At 41.3% G+C, this 20,202-nt stretch overlaps 2 protein-coding genes across 9 annotated transcripts in view; one reads left to right on the top strand and one right to left on the bottom strand.

Annotated features, from left to right (window-relative positions):
* LOC131950833 (set1/Ash2 histone methyltransferase complex subunit ASH2) overlaps nt 1-20,202 on the bottom strand; it is a 31,701-nt gene that overhangs the window by 1,920 nt on the left and 9,579 nt on the right. The gene's annotated exons all lie outside the window — the stretch shown is intronic.
* On the top strand, nt 528-19,929 carry LOC131950831 (mucin-2). 6 transcript variants are annotated; one of them, XM_059313049.1, is made up of 8 exons: nt 528-651; nt 2,247-2,416; nt 2,659-2,848; nt 13,920-14,271; nt 14,482-14,560; nt 15,228-15,320; nt 16,525-17,908; nt 18,047-19,929. In XM_059313049.1, the coding sequence occupies exons 4-8, from the start codon at nt 14,060-14,062 to the stop codon at nt 18,106-18,108; spliced, it is 1,830 nt and encodes a 609-aa protein (XP_059169032.1). In that variant the 5' UTR covers nt 528-651; nt 2,247-2,416; nt 2,659-2,848; nt 13,920-14,059; the 3' UTR covers nt 18,109-19,929. The 6 variants fall into 6 exon arrangements, with proteins under 6 accessions (XP_059169032.1, XP_059169031.1, XP_059169033.1 ...); XM_059313048.1 differs by lacking the exon at nt 2,247-2,416; XM_059313050.1 differs by lacking the exons at nt 528-651; nt 2,247-2,416 and having other exon boundaries at nt 2,549-2,848.

Raw genomic sequence — 20,202 nt, 5'->3', positions numbered from 1 at the left:
TAAAAATAAAAGCATAGGTCTTTAAAAAAATTCTAGTAAAAGTATTCAATCAGTTACTCCAAATATATTTTTCAAATCAGTCACACAATAATGGCTTTGGTTTTTCTGCATAGTACTAATAATGCTAAGAACGTGGATACCAATTATATGTCTGTAGGACAATTAAAAAAAAAATTATGCGCCTGAGAAACGTGTGGTTTTTTTTTTAAAATCTTTTTTGGCCTCATGAGGACCAGACTTTAGCACCGATTATATCGACATAGATCTACATTATAACGATAATACGGCGACCCGTGCTTTTTGTTTAAGTTATTTAAATAGTAGTTCCTTATTATATATATTAAAGAAAAACATTTATTTTCTCCCTTTAGCATAATTATATAAACACGTGTTATCAAACGTTTTTAATGCATTTCCTTTGTCAATCTAAACAGCGGCGAAGGAACAAGGGGAAAACCCAAATAAAACAGTTGTAATGTGAAGAACTGGTTCAACAGGAAGAACCGCTTTTGGGAGAGAACTCTGAATTACTTTTCAACTTAGGTGTGTGATTTTATGCGGCACCACATCTGATAACCGCTTTGATAATGAGGAAAAAAAAGAAAAAAAATGCCGACCAGTGTCCCAACATAATCAATACACTTTACTCAGGTTCGCATAAAAAAGTTTATTTTGTAGTTATTTTAACTACAAATACAAAATACTTTACCTAATTATATTAACAACATATTAGATCTAGATCTAAATATTAATCAGGAATGACTTTAAAAAGCATGACTTTTTAAATTTAAACAAGATTTTAAAAACCAATCCAGGCTACAATGGCTTGACGTAACTTTTTTTAGCGCAATTTCCATACTGACAATTGCGATTATTAACTCGTCAAGGATGGATGTGAATCCGATGTGTGTCCGCAGCTTTAAGTCGTGTCTCCTCCTCAACGAAGCAATATCGAGGACTAGTTCCAAAAGCAAATATGTTAAGCAAGTTCCGAGGATGATTGTGGGCCAAAAAAATTCCCGGAACTTCTTCCAGGATTTCCCGGAAAAGCCAAAAAAACTCGAAAAAATGCAGTTTTTGGCCCATATCTCGGCAACCAGACCACTTAGCGACTTGAAACATTTACCAATCGATTCCTGCCATAATTTAGAACAATATTGCCGAAGAAAGTTTTCAAAAATATCCTTTCGTTCGGTCACAAAAAATTAAGGAAATTGCGCTTAAATTGTCACTAGACTTTTTATTAACTTGTTTAACAATACAGCCTACTGGTCACGTGTACATGTGAGACAATGTGTAAGTTTGAGAAAGGGGGGGGGGTTACTTTCATTATTTATTAAAGTAGTAAAAGATTTTTTAAAATAGATACTAAACAGCCCATATTTGTTGTGTGATGAAGGGGGGGGGGGGGAGAAAATAGGATTTTTAAAAAGCGTGTTATCATTTAGGGTCAGTAGCCTACTTTAGTGGATGGTCAGTAGCCTACTGACGGAATAAGATAAAATAGCGTGTTATCATTTAGGGACATGCTACTCAAATACATAGCCTAAACACTTAGTGTTTAGAAATGCCTTCGTCACAAATCTAGTGGCATGGTCAGTAGCCTACTCTAGTGGCATGGTCAGTAGCCTCCTCTAGGTCAGTAGCCAAATCCTGGTCAGTAGCCTACTCAAGTGACATGGTCAGTAGCCTACTCTAGTGGCATAGTCAGTAGCCTCCTCTAGGTCAGTAGCCAAATCCTGGTTAGTAGCCTACTCAAGTGGCATGGTCAGTAGCCTACTCAAGTGGCATGGTCAGTAGCCTCCTCTAGGTCAGTAGCCAAATCCTGGTCAGTAGCCTACTCAAGTGGCATGGTCAGTAGCCTACTCTAGTGGCATAGTCAGTAGCCTCCTCTAGGTCAGTAGCCAAATCCTGGTCAGTAGCCTACTCAAGTGGCATGGTCAGTAGCCTACTCAAGTGGCATGGTCAGTAGCCTACTCTAGTGGCATAGTCAGTAGCCTCCTCTAGGTCAGTAGCCAAATCCTGGTCAGTAGCCTACTCAAGTGGCATGGTCAGTAGCCTACTCTAGTGGCATGGTCAGTGGCCTACTCTATCACAGACAGGAGGGCTGAAACTAACCCTACGACTGCAACATTGGCTCTAGTATGAGACTGATAAGACGGAAGGTCTATAAACAAACGTGTTGTATAAGGGGCGCGAACAACCTTGACTATAGTACGTGCGACTGTGTGTATCTATAAAATTAGCATCCTGGTGTGTGCGTGTCGAGTGTGTAGATGGGATGATTGACACAAGGAAATGATCCGGTCCAGCCAATTAACGTAGGGAAAACATGAGTAACCCATCAGGCGCGGGTCTCGGCCGGGGCAGAATAACTCGGCTCCTCAACTTTATTAGGCTGGAACAGCGGAAGGAAGTGAGTAAAACGAGAGTCATGTTTATTCTGGGACTAAAAATAGCCGCCCACCTGTTGTTGTATATTGGGCGGTGAAAGGAGTTTTCGTAAGGGGGGGGGGGGGGGGTGAAAAAATGTAGGCCAAAACTCAGATAAACCGTACATTCGGGGAACACTATCAAAATCTTAAAAAGTAAACAAAACATTTGGTTTAAACTTAGAAACAGGAACTTAAACTTTTTATAAAACCTTATTAAACGCAGGTCTGTATACCCATGGGAGGCGCGGCTTGTGAAGATTGCTACAGCGTGTTGAGGTCGTGGTAGGGGCTAACACTTGGGCCCAGGCTGGCCACAGTGGATCATGGATTAGTGATGGTCAACATTCTTAGCCTCGATGTGACGTGTGTGCTCTACCTCCCTGCACGCTCAGTCAACTAACTAACGCATTACGGTAGGCCTGGCTGTGTCGCTTGCATTACAACATCGCAACATAACTGTTTTCCCTTGCTCTATCATTTACCTCAGATCACGCAGATCCACGTTTGTCATTTACCTCAGATCACGTAGATCCACGACTGTCATTTACCTCAGATCACGTAGATCCACGACTGTCATTTACCTCAGATCACGTAGATCTACGACTGTCATTTACCTCAGATCACGTAGATCCACGACTGTCATTTACCTCAGATCACGTAGACCCACATTTGTCATTTACCTCAGATCACGTAGACCCACATTTGTCATTTACCTCAGATCACGTAGATCCACGACTGTCATTTACCTCAGATCACGTAGATCCACGACTGTCATTTACCTCAGATCACGTAGACCCAATGTCATTTACCTCAGATCACGTAGATACAATGTCAATTACCTCAGATCACGTAGATCTACTACCGTCATTTACCTGCACGTAGATCTAATGTCTGAGTGTTATTTATACCAAGTATTCTTTAAACAATTCACTGCCCAGATTTTGACGCTATGTAAACACCGAAGTGGGTACCTTTAAATTTAATTAATATTAGCTTGAACAAAATTGCGGTCTTCATGTTGTGTAATAACTGAAACATTTTTTTAAGCCATGAAGACCTGGGGTTGATATGCTAGTAGCTGTACTTTTTTCTTGAAAGTTTTAATTATACGATTGCTTTAGATAGTATCAAATGACATGAGAATGCATGTTTTAAATACAATCAAGATATCACTTGATACGGAAATGGATCGATTTGCATGTCTAATACTACTATATGTATAGAGTTGCTTTAACTCCACTCTCACACAGACCTACCCACACACACAGACCTACCCACACATACAGACCTAGCCACACACACAGACCTACCCACACACACACCTAGCCACACACACAGACCTAGCCACACACACAGACCTAGCCACACACACAGACCTAGCCACACACACAGACCTACCCACACACACACACCTAGCCACACACACAGACCTACCCACACACACACACCTAGCCACACACACAGACCTAGCCACACACACAGACCTAGCCACACACAGACCTACCCACACACACAGACCTACCCACACACACACACCTAGCCACACACACAGACCTAGCCACACACACACAGACCTACCCACACACACAGACCTAGCCACACACAGAGACCTACCCACACCCACACAGACCTAGCCACACACACAGACCTAGCCACACACAGAGACCTAGCCACACACAGAGACCTACCCACACACACAGACCTAGCCACACACACAGACCTACCCACACACAGACCTAGCCACACACACACAGATCTACCCACACACACAGACCTACCCACACACACAGACCTAGCCACACACACACAGACCTAGCCACACACACACAGACCTAGCCACACACAGACCTAGCCACACACAGAGACCTAGCCACACACACACAGACCTAGCCACACACACACAGACCTAGCCACACACACAGACCTAGCCACACAAATAGACCTAGCCACACACACAGACCTAGCCACACACACAGACCTAGCCACACACACACACAGACCTAGCCACACACAGAGACCTAGCCACACACAGACCTAGCCACACACACAGACCTAGCCACACACAGACCTAGCCACACACACACAGACCTAGCCACACACACACAGACCTAGCCACACACAGACCTAGCCACACACACAGACCTAGCCACACACACAGACCTAGCCACACACAGACCTACCCACACACAGACCTAGACACACACACAGACCTACCCACACACACAGACCTACCCACACACACAGACCTACCCACACACACAGACCTACCCACACACACAGACCTAGCCACACACAGACCTAGCCACACACACAGACCTACCCACACACACAGACCTAGTCACACAAATAGACCTAGCCACACACACAGACCTAGCCACACACACAGACCTACCCACACACACACACCTAGCCACACACACAGACCTAGCCACACACAGACCTACCCACACACACAGACCTACCCACACACACAGACCTACCCACACACACAGACCTAGCCACACACACAGACCTAGCCACACACACAGAGACCTAGCCACACACAGACCTAGCCACACACACAGACCTAGCCACACACACACACACACACACACAGACTTACAGAAGAGATTTAGCTTGATCTAACAAAAAAAACTGCTTTAAGTGACGTGATGTAACAAAAAACTGCTCTAAGTGACGTGATTGTAACCAAACAAAATTTTGAAAATGTTTACAAGCTGTGACCACATAAAGGTCACAGTAAAAAAAAATCTACCAAGGAAAGATAAGTGGTTTATTGATCTCAACTGAGCCGGGGAAGGGGGGGGGATTAATCGGCACTTTATCGGTAGGAAATTCGATCATTACTTTTCACATTAGTTAGGCAACATGCACACCCTTTAATCTCCGAACAACGCATTTATTTAGTGCAACTTTGTATGTAATACACACGGTAGTTCTAAAACAATTCACGTAACAAGAGCAGGCTGGTGAATTGCATGTCTAACCCCATACACACTGTCGAATGGTTTAGTCAGCTCTACGGGTTAAACTAACAGCCAGCGTGTGTTTGAACAAGGGGCTGGCTGGACACACTCGCTTGTAGGTATGGGGTACAATCTCACTGGCATGTATGTTAAACTAACAGCCAGCGTGTTTGAACAAGGGGCTGGCTGGACACACTCGCTTGTAGGTATGGGGTACAATCTCACTGGCATGTATGTTAAACTAACAGCCAGCGTGTGTTTGAACAAGGGGCTGGCTGGACACACTCGCATGTAGGTATGGGGTACAATCTCAATGGCATGTATGACACGCCCACACCACTCATACCAACCCGCACCAAACACTCACCAACCCGTCTCAACCACTTGCACCAGACGTCCCCAACCACTCATACCAACCTACCCCAAAAAAACTCACCCCAATCGGCCCAACCACCCACAACTGCCCATTGTTTTAGCACAAGCATTTAGGCTAGTGCTTCAGACAGACCTGAGACATAACATGCACTTAAAAAAGATGGTATACAAGCAGCTAGTTAGGCTAGTGCTTCAGACAGACCTGAGACATGCACTTAACACAAAGAGTTTCGCACATCCTGTCTGCGAACGCCCAACAGACGGCCATACACAAATCAACTAGGACAAGCACCACTTTTATTTGCTACCATATATGGCGTTACAATGTTTATAAAACACCCATCCCCTATTAAGTTGTTGTAAACGACAAAGCCTGAATACATATTATGACCTTTGACCTAAAACAATCGCAAAGCTAGGAAGATATTTATCGAGTTTAGTTCCGCATATCTAATTCATTTTACATCTCTCTTCTCTAGATATAGAATCTGGATCTATAGATCTAGATTTTAAAAAAAAAACTAAAAACGAAATGAACTGCTACACGCTTGTTGGTGTAGGTGTTTAAAAACGGTGCGGGGCGGGGAAGGCGGGAGAAAGAAGGGGAGGTGACTAGCAGCGTCGCTACAGGCCGGCCGTCTGCTAGGTAGGCCTACGGTGTTGTTTTTTTTTTTTGGTGAGTAACGTACACAGATTGTGAACTTTACTTTCTTCGCGATCAACTTTTGGTTTAGAAACGGCGTTGCTTCTTGGAATGTTGAATTCACAGGGAACTTGCGATCTAATAGGGAATAAGTTTAGTGAGTGTTGATTTAACTGTAATACTTGTAGACGGTAAGTGAATAAAAGGCCACCACATGGCTGTAGGACTAGGATTTAGATCTAGACTCTAGATAATCTAGCTAGAATATTAATTTATTAAATTGTTATTAATACATTGTTGCGTAACTTTGTCACATCATTCTTCACGTGAAAGGAAACACAAATAACGTTTCTACTGCTGGGTCACGTGATCTGGGTCTCCAATAATTGTGTAAACGGTTTATTAAGTTAACAATTCTATTTCTAAGCAAGAAGATCTATTCTAGAATCAAGATCTAGATCTACATCTAATCTATAGTTGATTGATTTTTTTTTTTCATTTATTTTTTTGTGTCTGAAGAAGTTAAACAAAAAACATTGCTAGACTCCTAATAGATTCTAGATCTAGATTTATTTAATTAATGAAAAGTTGGCTCTATGTAATGAAGGGAAAAGTTGGCATTGTAACTAAATTGTAGGGAAAATTTGCCATAAATTTGGCCTTCTTTTTCCTCGAAAATCCTTAATCTCTTTACACGAAATAACCTAGATCTATATTTAAACTAGGCACACATACTCAATCTCGCTGACATTAAACTGGTAAAATGTGTATATGGTTTGTAAATAGGCATAATTATTATGTTTCTAAATTGAAATAAATTTCTTGATTCTGATAATTTCGACAAAAAGCCACCCTTCCCTCTGGTAGAAGTAGGGTGTTTTACTAATGTAAAGAGGTTACTTTTCTGTAATCAATGGATGTAGAAAATCTGCAGCAATCAAGTCTTTCGTCTATGCTAGTATATGATAGTCTACTTAAAGAAACAACTTTTTAGCTACCAGAAACTAGTAATTTCGTACAATAGATTGCTAAGACGTATTATATGTGTTAACACATTTTACATGTACACAGTGTTTCTTCCAGACTTCTTTCTCGGGGGGGGGGGGGGGGGGGTAGACTTTCTTCGAGGGGGGGGGGGCGGACAATGTTAAAAGTATAAATTTTCTATATAAATTTCATTTCGTTCGGGGGGGGGGGGGGGGGCTCCGCCCCAATACGGGAAAAAATTTGCGTCGGAGAAAAAGCATCCCACATTTTAGAAATAGTCGAAGGAGGGGGTGATTTAACCGGTCAATGTCCAACAACGTAACGCCATAAACCGAAATATTTTGTGTTATGCAATCGATGCAATCGTTCAGTAACTTTCGTAACTTCGGCTGTTTTATAACTGCTATGAATGAGCTTTTACATTTGTTGTTGGCGTCCCCTAGGGTAACCCCCTTCCGCCCCTTTTCAGCTAGCTAATCAACTGGTCTAAAGCTGACAGAGACATGTGTGGGCCACTGGTCTAAAGCTGACAGAGACATGTGTGGGCCACTGGTCCTAAAGCTGACATGTGTGGGCCACTGGTCCTAAAGCTGACAGATACATGTGTGGGCCACTGGTCCTAAAGCTGACAGAGACATGTGTGGGCCACTGGTCCTAAAGCTGACATGTGTGGGCCACTGGTCCTAAAGCTGACAGAGACATGTGTGTGCCACTGGTCCTAAAGCTGACAGAGACGTGTGGGCCACTGGTCCTAAAGCTGACAGAGACGTGTGGGCCACTGGTCCTAAAGCTGACAGAGACATGTGTGGGCCACTGGTCCTAAAGCTGACATGTGTGGGCCACTGGTCCTAAAGCTGACAGAGACATGTGTGGGCCACTGGTCCTAAAGCTGACAGAGACATGTGTGTGCCACTGGTCCTAAAGCTGACAGAGACATGTGTGGGCCACTGGTCCTAAAGCTGACAGAGACATGTGTGGGCCACTGGTCCTAAAGCTGACATGTGTGGGCCACTGGTCCTAAAGCTGACAGAGACATGTGTGGGCCACTGGTCCTAAAGCTGACAGAGACATGTGTGGGCCACTGGTCCTAAAGCTGACAGAGACAGGTGTGGGCCACTGGTCCTAAAGCTGACAGAGACATGTGTGGGCCACTGGTCCTAAAGCTGACATGTGTGGGCCACTGGTCCTAAAGCTGACAGAGACATGTGTGGGCCACTGGTCCTGAAGCTGACAGAGACATGTGTGGGCCACTGGTCCTAAAGCTGACATGTGTGGGCCACTGGTCCTAAAGCTGACAGAGACATGTGTGGGCCACTGGTCCTAAAGCTGACAGAGACATGTGTGGGCCACTGGTCCTAAAGCTGACATGTGTGGGCCACTGGTCCTAAAGCTGACAGAGACATGTGTGGGCCACTGGTCCTAAAGCTGACATGTGTGGGCCACTGGTCCTAAAGCTAACATGTGTGGGCCACTGGTCCTAAAGCTGACAGAGACATGTGTGGGCCACTGGTCCTAAAGCTGACATGTGTGGGCCACTGGTCCTAAAGCTGACAGAGACATGTGTGGGCCACTGGCCCTAAAGCTGACATGTGTGGGCCACTGGCCTAAAGCTGACAGAGACATGTGTGGGCCACTGGTCCTTAAGCTGACAGAGACATGTGTGGGCCAACACAAATCAGATGAAAAGTTTTTCTCCTAGTCCAGCGCTCGGCTACATACAGCAACGTGAATCAAAGAGTCGGCACTTTGTCTAATTGGGCAGAAAGGACGGCTATATATAGGGGTTGGGAAAGAGAGTTTAGTTTGTAATAAATAATAAATAACTTTTAATACGGCTTTTTTTTTAATTTAAAAAAAAAAATTATATTTCCAAACAGACCTTTAAAACATGTTTTTTTTTTCCCCATTTAGTAATACAAGCAGTAGAGATCCTGTGCAAATGTGTTAAAGGGAGAGGGGGGGGGTAGCTACAAGTTAACCCTAGGCTGGCCAAAGTGTGCCGCTCCCGTCAGCTCTTTGTTGAAGGATTGTTTGGGTAGTCTACGACTAAAGCAGATGGAAGATTACCAACACCAGAGCTGAGCGCCGTGTATCCAATGTGCTTTCACCTTCCTGGTGTACAGACCTCAGCTAGCAGACGATCTTTTTTTTTCACTAAAAGTTACAGCTCTGTAGATGTAGAGTTAACCTGTGGTATACCGTCAAATCACTCGATGAAATAAATTCGCTGATTAAATGAACGGTCGACCAATTTAAATTTTGGATTGACAAAACCAATCGCTAGAGCCAATGAAATAGGGAAAGAATACAAGGAAATGTGCGGGTGCTAATTGAACAATTCTGTGGTACATTATTGGCTGGGTACTAATGACACCGTGTTTGTGTTGGTCACGTGACCAAAGCTGTATCTGCATGCAACTATTTGATGACAAACATGCCACAACACTCGCCGTGTACAAAATCAATACGCTCCATCAAGCGGGGCCTGAAATAGCTGACACGTGACAGATTTCTCTGCTCTTTCAGTGTTCATGTCCCCACACTAGACCAAGATTGGGCAGGCTCATTTTGATGTACCCAAAATTTGATGTACCCAAAATTTGATGTACCCAAAATTTGATGTACCCAAAATTTGATGTACCCAAAATTTGATGTACCCAAAATTTGATGTACCCAAAATTTGATGTACCCAAAATTTGATGTACCCAAAATTTGATGTACCCAAAATTTGATGTACCCAAAATTTGATGTACCCAAAATTTGATGTACCCAAAATTTGATGTACCCAAAATTTGATGAACACAAAGTGTGATGTACCCAAACTTTGAACTACAGAGAATTTGATGTACACAAAGTGTGATGGACACAAAGTGTGATGTACACAAAGTGTGATGTACACAAAGTTGGATGTACACAAAGTGTGATGTACACAAAGTGTGATGTACACAAAGTACGATGTACCCCAGGCTGACTATGAGCAGACTCTCGAGCCAAAACTTAACCCCGTTGTGATTAAATCCATCAACGGTGGTCACGTGATGTTTACCCAAGAGCTCGAACTGCATACAGGTAAGACAGGCAGGAAACATTTGCCGGGGGAGAAATGTGAGGCTCCAGGTCCGATTAGAAAACGGCGCTAGACTGCACACCCGACGTGCAATACAGCCAAACACGCCTTACTCACCGTGTGCGATAAAATACTTTGTTGCCGTGGAAAGAGTCTTATCACTTTATCGTGGATGTTTGCTAGATATTTTTTTAATCTCTGAAAGAAAAATACTAAACAAATTTCTTACAACAAACCCGGCAAGATGTTTTAAAACAACAAAAAAAAAAAAAGTTTTAAACTAATTTAATTCTGGAGAAATATGTATGTGATACGAGTGTAGCCGGCGATGATTAAGAAGAGAAAATAATTCTACCTGATCTAAGGAATGTTCGAGCAATAGCACAACATGACTCACCGTGCAAAAAGAAAAGAAGGAAAAAAAAACGTTCTTGTCTGTAAACAATATGGATCTATGGCTATAATTTCGTTCAGTCTAGCAGCTTATGGCTTCAATTGACTCAGCTTAGATGAAAATAAATTAGAATTCATTTAGTCAAGAGGCATATAGTAAAACTCATTCAGCGGCCTATGGCTATAATTGTCTCATCAAACATGTCCGTGGTCATAATTCACACAGTCACGCTGTAAATAGAGAGGCCTATGGATAGTCTCATCAAACATGTCCGTGGTCATAATTCACACAGTCACGCTGTAAATAGGGAGGCCTATGGCTATAATTGTCTCATCAAACATGTCCGTGGTCATAATTCACACAGTCACGCTGTAAATAGGGAGGCCTATGGATATAACTGTCTCATCAAACATGTCCGTGGTCATAATTCACACAGTCACGCTGTAAATAGGGAGGCCTATGGATATAATTGTATCATCAAACATGTCCGTGGTCATAATTCACACAGTCACGCTGTAAATAGAGAGGCCTATGGATAGTCTCATCAAACATGTCCGTGGTCATAATTCACACAGTCACGCTGTAAATAGAGAGGCCTATGGATATAATTGTATCATCAAACATGTCCGTGGTCATAATTCACACAGTCACGCTGTAAATAGGGAGGCCTATGGATATAATTGTATCATCAAACATGTCCGTGGTCATAATTCACACAGTCACGCTGTAAATAGAGAGGCCTATGGATATAATTGTCTGATCAAACATGTCCGTGGTCATAATTCACACAGTCACGCTGTAAATAGAGAGGCCTATGGCTATAATTGTCTCATCAAACATGTCCGTGGTCATAATTCAGATAGTCACGCTGTAAATAGAGAGGCCTATGGATATAATTGTCTCATCAAACATGTCCGTGGTCATAATTCACACAGTCACGCTGTAAATAGAGAGGCCTATGGCTATAATTGTCTCATCAAACATGTCCGTGGTCATAATTCACACAGTCACGCTGTAAATAGAGAGGCCTATGGATAGTCTCATCAAACATGTCCGTGGTCATAATTCACACAGTCACGCTGTAAATAGAGAGGCCTATGGATATAATTGTCTCATCAAACATGTCCGTGGTCATAATTCACACAGTCACGCTGTAAATAGAGAGGACTATGGATATAATTGTCTCATCAAACATGTCCGTGGTCATAATTCACACAGTCACGCTGTAAATAGAGAGGCCTATGGATAGTCTCATCAAACATGTCCGTGGTCATAATTCACATAGTCACGCTGTAAATAGTGAAAGTCACAAGGTATTCGATGCCTCCACCACCCTCACGTTGCTCTGACCTTTTCACCACAGGGTTCCCTGTCAAGTTTTTAATGGCGCGACTTCAACTTTGTACCAACACACCAGGCTAACATCCCAGCCCAACATCCGCATGCTCTATACCAGGGGTCTCCAAACTTTTCAGTCCGAGGGCCGCATTACCTATCAAATTTCAGTTCGGGGCCAGTTTCTTCCAGGCATGTCTGATTTTTCTGGGCAAAGTTCCTCAGCCATCATCAACAGAAGTTTTTATCCGTGAACAAAAAGAGCTCCGCGGGCCGGATGAGAGGACCTCGCGGGCCGCATACGGCCCGCGGGCCGTAGTTTGGAGACCCCTGCTCTATACTCATGACGCCACTAGAGTCAGTACACACTCTAGTCATGACGCCACTAGAGTCAGTACACTTTCTAGTCATGACGCCACTAGAGTCAGTAGACACTCTAGTCATGACGCCACTAGAGTCAGTACACCCTCTAGTCATGACGCCACTAGAGTCAGTACACACTCTAGTCATGACGCCACTAGAGTCAGTACACTTTCTAGTTATGACGCCAACTAGAGTCAGTACACTTTCTTTTCCTTGTATTGACACGTAAACCGATCTTGTTTTGCTAAACATTTGGCCATTCTTGTTCCAACACGCTACTGTCTAACTAGGCTCTATAACAGAATAGATCTACTTAGAAAAAAAAATTGTGATAAATTTCATTTAAGAAAAAAAAAATTAAATGTATGTGAACGTCGTGAACTGAAGGGGGAGGGGGCGGAGAGGGTGTACAGTACACAAAGCGAGACACAAAGGGTTTCTCAACAGATCCTATTTCAATTATCCTTTTTCAATTTATTTTATTTTTAGATTTAGCTTTCTGTATAAGTCAATTAATCATAATGTCACTATATATATATATATATATATATATATATATATATATATATATATATAGTAAATATTAGAATAGTATCCTGTGCGTCAGCATAAGTCACGTGACCAGCTTTCACATGTCATCCTTTCGTTCTCACACAACACTTAATACACAAAGACAATGAAATTAACGAGTGTTAATTGATCCGCTAATTAGTCCAATAAACAATTTTGCTAACTTTAAATTGGCTCATAGATGACTTAGGTTTGTATCAGCTAGTGTTTAGACACAAGGAGGTTGATGATCCCCGGTGGGGAGGGGGGGGTGGATAGTGTTGATAACACCTGGGGGTGGGGCAAGACCAGCTAGAGATGAAGAGACATGACAGGGGTGTGGAAGTTAATCAGGGTGTATGGCTCGTATCGGCCACTGCTGCATGTGTGTCTGCCACTCGGTCAATGACTTCTCGATACAAGTAAAACGTTGACGTTATGTATTAGCCGGAGACACCATTCGCCGGGCTCTCGGTAAACACTGGGTAACCAACTCAAGTCACGAAGGGGGAGGGGGCGATTAGCGCTGACTCGCGAGGTTTCCTCACGTAAAGGACGTGTCCGGATATTGTAAAGGACGTGTCCGGATATTGTAAAGGACGTGTCCGGATATTGTAAACTGTTTACCAGCGACTGACAACTGTTTTAAGTCCCCACTAGCAGCCAGCGTACAATGGCGTACATGGCTGTAGCGAGATAAGGGCTTGGCCAGGAAGTTTCCTTGGCCGTGAGTACTTAGGCGGCTCGTGTTTAGTAGGGCCGCGTGTCACTGTGTCCATGCTCACTTTTGTTTATATCTTCATAGGAGATTTTCGCGGCGTCAAACAAGGGCCAACTGTTTTCTTTGACCGGCAGCTGGACGTACCAACGTACTGCTAGAGAGACCTAACCTAAGTTGGTAGAAGATCGGCCATGTGTCGCCCGGCCTGCACGCTCTAGTCGGTGATGTATGATCTGAAAGACCTGTCCATCCCCATACTCTCCACATTTATCATAGTCAGCATGGCTTCCTTCTTCCTCTGCTGCCTGCGCAAGAAGAGCTCCGCGGACGTGTCGGACGGCAAGAAGCTGTCCATCAAACGAGAGGACAGCAAGCAGAGAAACAAGAGCTCGGACAAAACTAAAGTTGAGAACGGTCTGCCGGCTGAGAAGAAAAGGTAAGAACACCAGGACATACAACTGCTGTAAACTCATTAGCGTCTTCTCGTAGACCAGGGGTGGGGTGGAATAGGGGTGGGGTGGGGGAGGGGGTGGGGGTAGAATAGGGGATTGGACATTTCAATGAAGTATGAAAGAAAATGTGCTCTCTGTACCAAAATGATAACAAAAATATTTATCCATCAACCCCCTCCCCTCTACCACAACAGTATTCCAAACACAGCAGACACAAAAGATGACCTGGGTGATTTTTCTGCTGTGCAGAGAGAGACAGAGATACTGAGATCAGTAAGTTTACACACTCACTTCATGACACACTACACACTCACTTCATGACACACTACACATTAACTTCATGATACACTACACATTAACTTCTACACTACACATTAACTTCATGATACACTACACATTAACTTCATGATACACTACACATTAACTTCATGATACACTACACATTAACTTCATGATACACTACACATTAACTTCATGATACACTACACATTAACTTCATGATACACTACACATTAACTTCATGATACACTACACATTAACTTCATGATACACTACACATTAACTTCATGATACACTACACATTAACTTCATGATACACTACACATTAACTTCATGATACACTACACATTAACTTCATGATACACTACACATTAACTTCATGATACACTACACATTACCTTCAAGACACACTACACATTTGCACCATGAGACACTACAAATTCACACCATGAGACACTACACATTCACACCATGAGACACTACACATTCACACCATGACACCCAAGATTCAGCATACCACCACTGCCTACTTGGATATTACTGTGTCTTAAGTAAAATGTGTAAGACTTGTTGCAAACGATCAGAAATTTGTATTAGGAGAATATTTTTTACAGTATTTACAGCAAAGTTTTCTCACAAGTTTCTCCTGTATCTGTTCTAGTATCGCAAACCTCCTCCACCCAAACACAGAGCCAGGCAAAGTAGGGCTCCAAGAGCCATGAAGGGTTCTACAGAAAATCTGGATATTTTTACAGTAAGTCTTTCATGTAGTCACATTAGACAGTCTAGGTGTTTTTACAGTAAGTCTTTTATGTAGTCACATTAGACAATCTAGATATTTTTACAGTAAGTCTTTTATGTAGTCACATTAGACAGTCTAGGTGTTTTTACAGTAAGTCTTTCATGTAGTCACATTAGACAATCTAGATATTTTTACAGTAAGTCTTTTATGTAGTCACATTAGACAATCTAGATATTTTTACAGTAAGTCTTTATGTAGACACATTAGACAATCTAGATATTTTTACAGTAAGTCTTTTATGTAGACACATTAGACAGTCTAGGTGTTTTTACAAAAGTCTTTCATGTAGTCACATTAGACAGTCTAGGTGTTTTTACAGTAAGTCTTTTATGTAGTCACATTAGACAGTCTAGGTGTTTTTACAGTAAGTCTTTCATGTAGTCACATTAGACAATCTAGATATTTTTACAGTAAGTCTTTTATGTAGTCACATTAGACAATCTAGATATTTTTACAGTAAGTCTTTTATGTAGACACATTAGACAGTCTAGGTGTTTTTACAAAAGTCTTTCATGTAGTCACATTAGACAGTCTAGGTGTTTTTACAGTAAGTCTTTCATGTAGTCACATTAGACAGTCTAGGTGTTTTTACAGTAAGTCTTTCATGTAGTCACATTAGACAGTCTAGGTGTTTTTACAGTAAGTCTTTCATGTAGTCACATTAGACAGTCTAGATATTTTTACAGTAAGTCTTTTATGTAGTCACATTAGACAATCTAGATATTTTTACAGTAAGTCTTTTATGTAGTCACATTAGACAGTCTAGGTGTTTTTACAGTAAGTCTTTCATGTAGTCACATTAGACAGTCTAGATATTTTTACAGTAAGTCTTTCATCTAGACACCACAAAAAAAACCAAGAGAAGAAACCATTATGGGCCAACTTTTAGATGCAAACATTTTTACTAACATAACTGATTCATTGAATTAAATGGAAGAAACGCCTAATGTTGATTCTCTCAGTAACAACAGTACAAGGTCATGCTACACTTAGTGAATAGTTCATATACTTGAGTGACAGACACAACACATAAGGCAGAGAGTTGACTAGTGAAAAAGGTGACTGAAGCATCAACCATGTGTATGATGATTGAACATTGAATTACAGCAAACAATGTTTTATCTGTTGTTTTAAAACTTGCCTGTTAACTTTTCAGGAGTTAAGTGAAGAAAACTCCAGGCTCAGCTCGGATGAGAGAGAGGATGATAACAAGGATGATGTGGATGGAGCAACACTGCGTCCCCATACTGAGGACAGCGCTAAAAGAGATGTTCGTTCATCCATGCTGGCAGACATTGAGCAGACTTTACTAGCACTACACATGTCAGAGCAGAAGTCTGAAGAAGACTTGACGCTGGCAAGTAGAGGAGAACAGGGAGACACAGCCAGGGACAGCACACTGAGTTTGGGGGCGGCTAACAGACTCAATGAGAACTCTGGCAAAACTCCATCACCAAAATCCAGCCCCATTGCCAAGCCCAAGAGAGTGCCAAAAGTGAGCCCCAAGCCCAGCCCTAAACCCAGCCCTAAAGTGAGAAAAACTGTTGGACAAGCTGGTGGACCAGCCGTGGTGGTGGAGGGCGAGACTGAAAATTCTTCAGACTCACAGGCCACCTCGTTAAAACTCTCCTCATTAACTGTACAATTAGCTGATCCTACAAAAGCTGAGACCTCACCCCAGTCACAATCAATGCAATCAACTGTGACCATCCCACAGACTGCTGAACCATCTTCAACATCACAATTTTCAACTGAGGACTTAGCAACAGATGGCACAAAATCTAACACTCAACCATCAATGGATGACTCTTCTAAACCTACTACCCAACCATCAATGGATGATTCTTCTAAACCTACTACCCAACCATCAATGGATGATTCTTCTAAACCTCCAACCCAACCATCAATGGATGACGCTTCTAAACCTCCAACCCAACCATCAATGGATGACTCCTCTAAACCTCCTGGGGATGAGGGGTTGAGCCAGGGGTTGGAGACTGCCAGCACAGTCTACCCCAACACCTCGGAGGGAGAAGCTACGCACCCTGATTTCTCCAACACAACCAACTGCTCTCAGCTGGATTCCCTCAAAGATGAGAGCCCTGACTTCTCTAGCCCCAACACAGATACTAACACTGAGCCAAGTGGCAAGGATGAGGAGACCAGAGAAACAGTTCTGGGAGACATTTCAGCCCAAGGTTTGACCAGCAGCACTGGCCCTGACCTGGTTGTTCCAGGTCTGACCAATGGCACATCACACAATGGCACATCACACAATGGCACATCACAGACTTCAGAGATTTCCTCACAGGACAATCCATTGTCTGAGCCTTTAGCAGGGGGCAGTGTGCAGGACAAAACTTTCTCTAGCAATGGTGAGCTGTCAGCACCATCTACAGCCAATATAGAAGCACAAGATTCAGACCTATCACAAGAAGGGATACAAACAGACAGCCAATCACAAGAAGGAACACAAAGGCGAGAATCAGTGGAGGAGCAGGCAGGCAAAGGCAAACTTAGTAAAATACCAGTGAGAGCAGGTGAGTAGCTTAAATACCAGTCAGTGATAACATCAAATGATAACATCAAATGATAACATTTGGGGGTGAAGAACTAACCAACATAAAACTACAAAGACAATGTTTTGTAATGATTTCAACTGGAAAATGACTCAACAGGTTCCAAGCCCAGATCTAGTCCTCCAAAATGTGCAGTGACAGAAAAAACAACAGTACAATAGTCAGCTGAAGGTAACTATGACACAGCGTCCAACTGCTAACAAACTGATGGCTCTACATGACAAGTTGTCAACATCAAGACGGTCCAATAGAGAGTGAGTCTATCTACAGAGACCAGAGGGGAGAGGGAAGGACCAACCCAGCCAACAGCTAGCCCAGAACCTCAGACACATCAGGGTACAGCAAACTTAACCACCAGGGGCCTACACAGCTGTGTGAAAATCTGGTCAATACATTGTCAGCAGTTACAGTCATTGTCTTTGGATACTGCTGTAATGCTGAACAATCACAATTTAACTTTCATCAAATGCAATAAAAAATAACTGTTATTGTCTGTAGGTGCCTTCAATATTGTATACTAAAGTGTCATACATAACTACCATTGAAATTGTAAAGAAAATATCAAAAGCTCATAGTAACAAATTAACATTTAAAGATTTATTTTTTACTAACTTCATTTCTTGTAAATAATAAACACTAAAACGCAATGATTGGTTTTAAGGCATTTAAAAAAACTTTTCAACAAAATGTGTATAGTGTTAAATGTTAAATTATGATAACTTATATACTGCTAATCTCATACTTATCATCATGTCTGAACTAACCAACTTACAAAGATACATTTTACAACATTGAAAGTGTATGTGAAACACTAGGTCTACGAAAAAAATATTTTTTATAATATCCTAAATTAAACTGATACTTATTGCTGGCTCACTTTTTGAATATTTTATTTACAATAAGCTAAATTAAATTAATTAACCTTTTGTAATCTATTTTTAAACTCTGTCAATGCAAATCTAATTTGATTGTACTGTAAAAAAAAACTTTCTTAAGTCAGATCATTGTTTTAATTATGTCCATAACTTAGAATAACATAATTCATAAACACATTTATTATTTCACAAAGCTGAATGTACAGGTCAACAAAAAAAAGGTTATATTTCATGTGTTCCCTGTGTGTTTGCATGCTGCTACATTAACTAAATTGATATATTTGAATTGCTTGCAGATTTTAATCTTTAAAAATAAATAACATGGTGTGATCAAATAAGATCCCTTAGTGATTATGCATATATATGATATCATAAATGGTTACTTTAAATGTAGGAATAGGTTTCCCATTTTCAAACACTGTTATAACTGTATCTTGTTACATCTGCTAAAATAACTTCAACACTAGTTACCATCCAGTGTAGTGTGTACAAAGTTTCATCATTGCCTTTTGTTCAAAATATTTAAAGAACTTCCTGACTTTATATTGATGTGTGTGTACAAGCAGTTCCTGCATAATTTAACAATTTTAACATGTTTTGTTTTTTCTAAGATTCAACATTGCTCTCACAAATGCAATTTTTTTTAAACAATTGGAACTATTTAAAATAAATCATCACAATAATAAATTGTGCAAGCTGTATTGAGTGTACTACCCTTATGGTGTATATAATGATGCTTATGTCAAGTGCTCTATATGTAATCATTGTTGTCTACCAAGTGCCTTTTAAGCTATTATATTATTCTTATGTTTGTGTCTTAAAATTTGTTTCAATATAAGGTGAATGCTGTGAAATTACAAACAGTATTTTATAATATTTGTAAGACTTACACATGTTGGAAGTGTTTTTCTTCAGTGATATGACAATCCATGAAAACTCAAATATACAAAACTATTTATTTGATATAAGATTGTGTAATCTTGATTAATATATTGATAAATTATATTGTTGATTTAAATTGCAATTATAATGACCAAGATGAAATCCAAAAAAAAAACACAATACCTAAAGCTACTTATATTTATAAATAAATACACTTACAACAACTATGGTTGAGTTATTGTATTTGGTATCCAAGAAGTCTTTAGTAACGCTTGTTTAATATTTGATACTTGATCAAGTATAGGAGAGAAACTAAATACCAACAGCTCTGGGAAAACAATTTCCACAAACCAAATAACAAACCCTCTAGCCCAGATCAAAGAATGAAAAAGAGAAGCTCAAACTACATCAGACAAGAGATTCAGCAAGAAAAACTATAGGTAGAAACAGATGTACATAGCGTACACGCAAGTCACCAGGCCTTAACTGTTCAACCTT

The sequence above is a fragment of the Physella acuta genome, unplaced genomic scaffold (genome assembly GCF_028476545.2).
Source record: "Physella acuta isolate Inbredline_101_S28 unplaced genomic scaffold, ASM2847654v3 ptg000781l, whole genome shotgun sequence".
NCBI classification, from domain to species: domain Eukaryota; kingdom Metazoa; phylum Mollusca; class Gastropoda; family Physidae; genus Physella; species Physella acuta.
The sequence above is the reverse complement of the archived record's forward strand: the minus strand, read 5'-3'. Positions and strand labels throughout refer to the sequence as shown.

Coding starts and splice junctions, on each gene's coding strand:
- LOC131950831 (XM_059313048.1), top strand. CDS start 14,060: ATGTATGATCTGAAAGACCTGTCCATCCCCATACTCTCCACATTTATC. Junction 15,321..16,524: donor AAAATCTGGATATTTTTACA/GTAAGTCTTTCA, acceptor TTAACTTTTCAG/GAGTTAAGTGAAGAAAACTC. Junction 17,909..18,046: donor TAAAATACCAGTGAGAGCAG/GTGAGTAGCTTA, acceptor ATGACTCAACAG/GTTCCAAGCCCAGATCTAGT.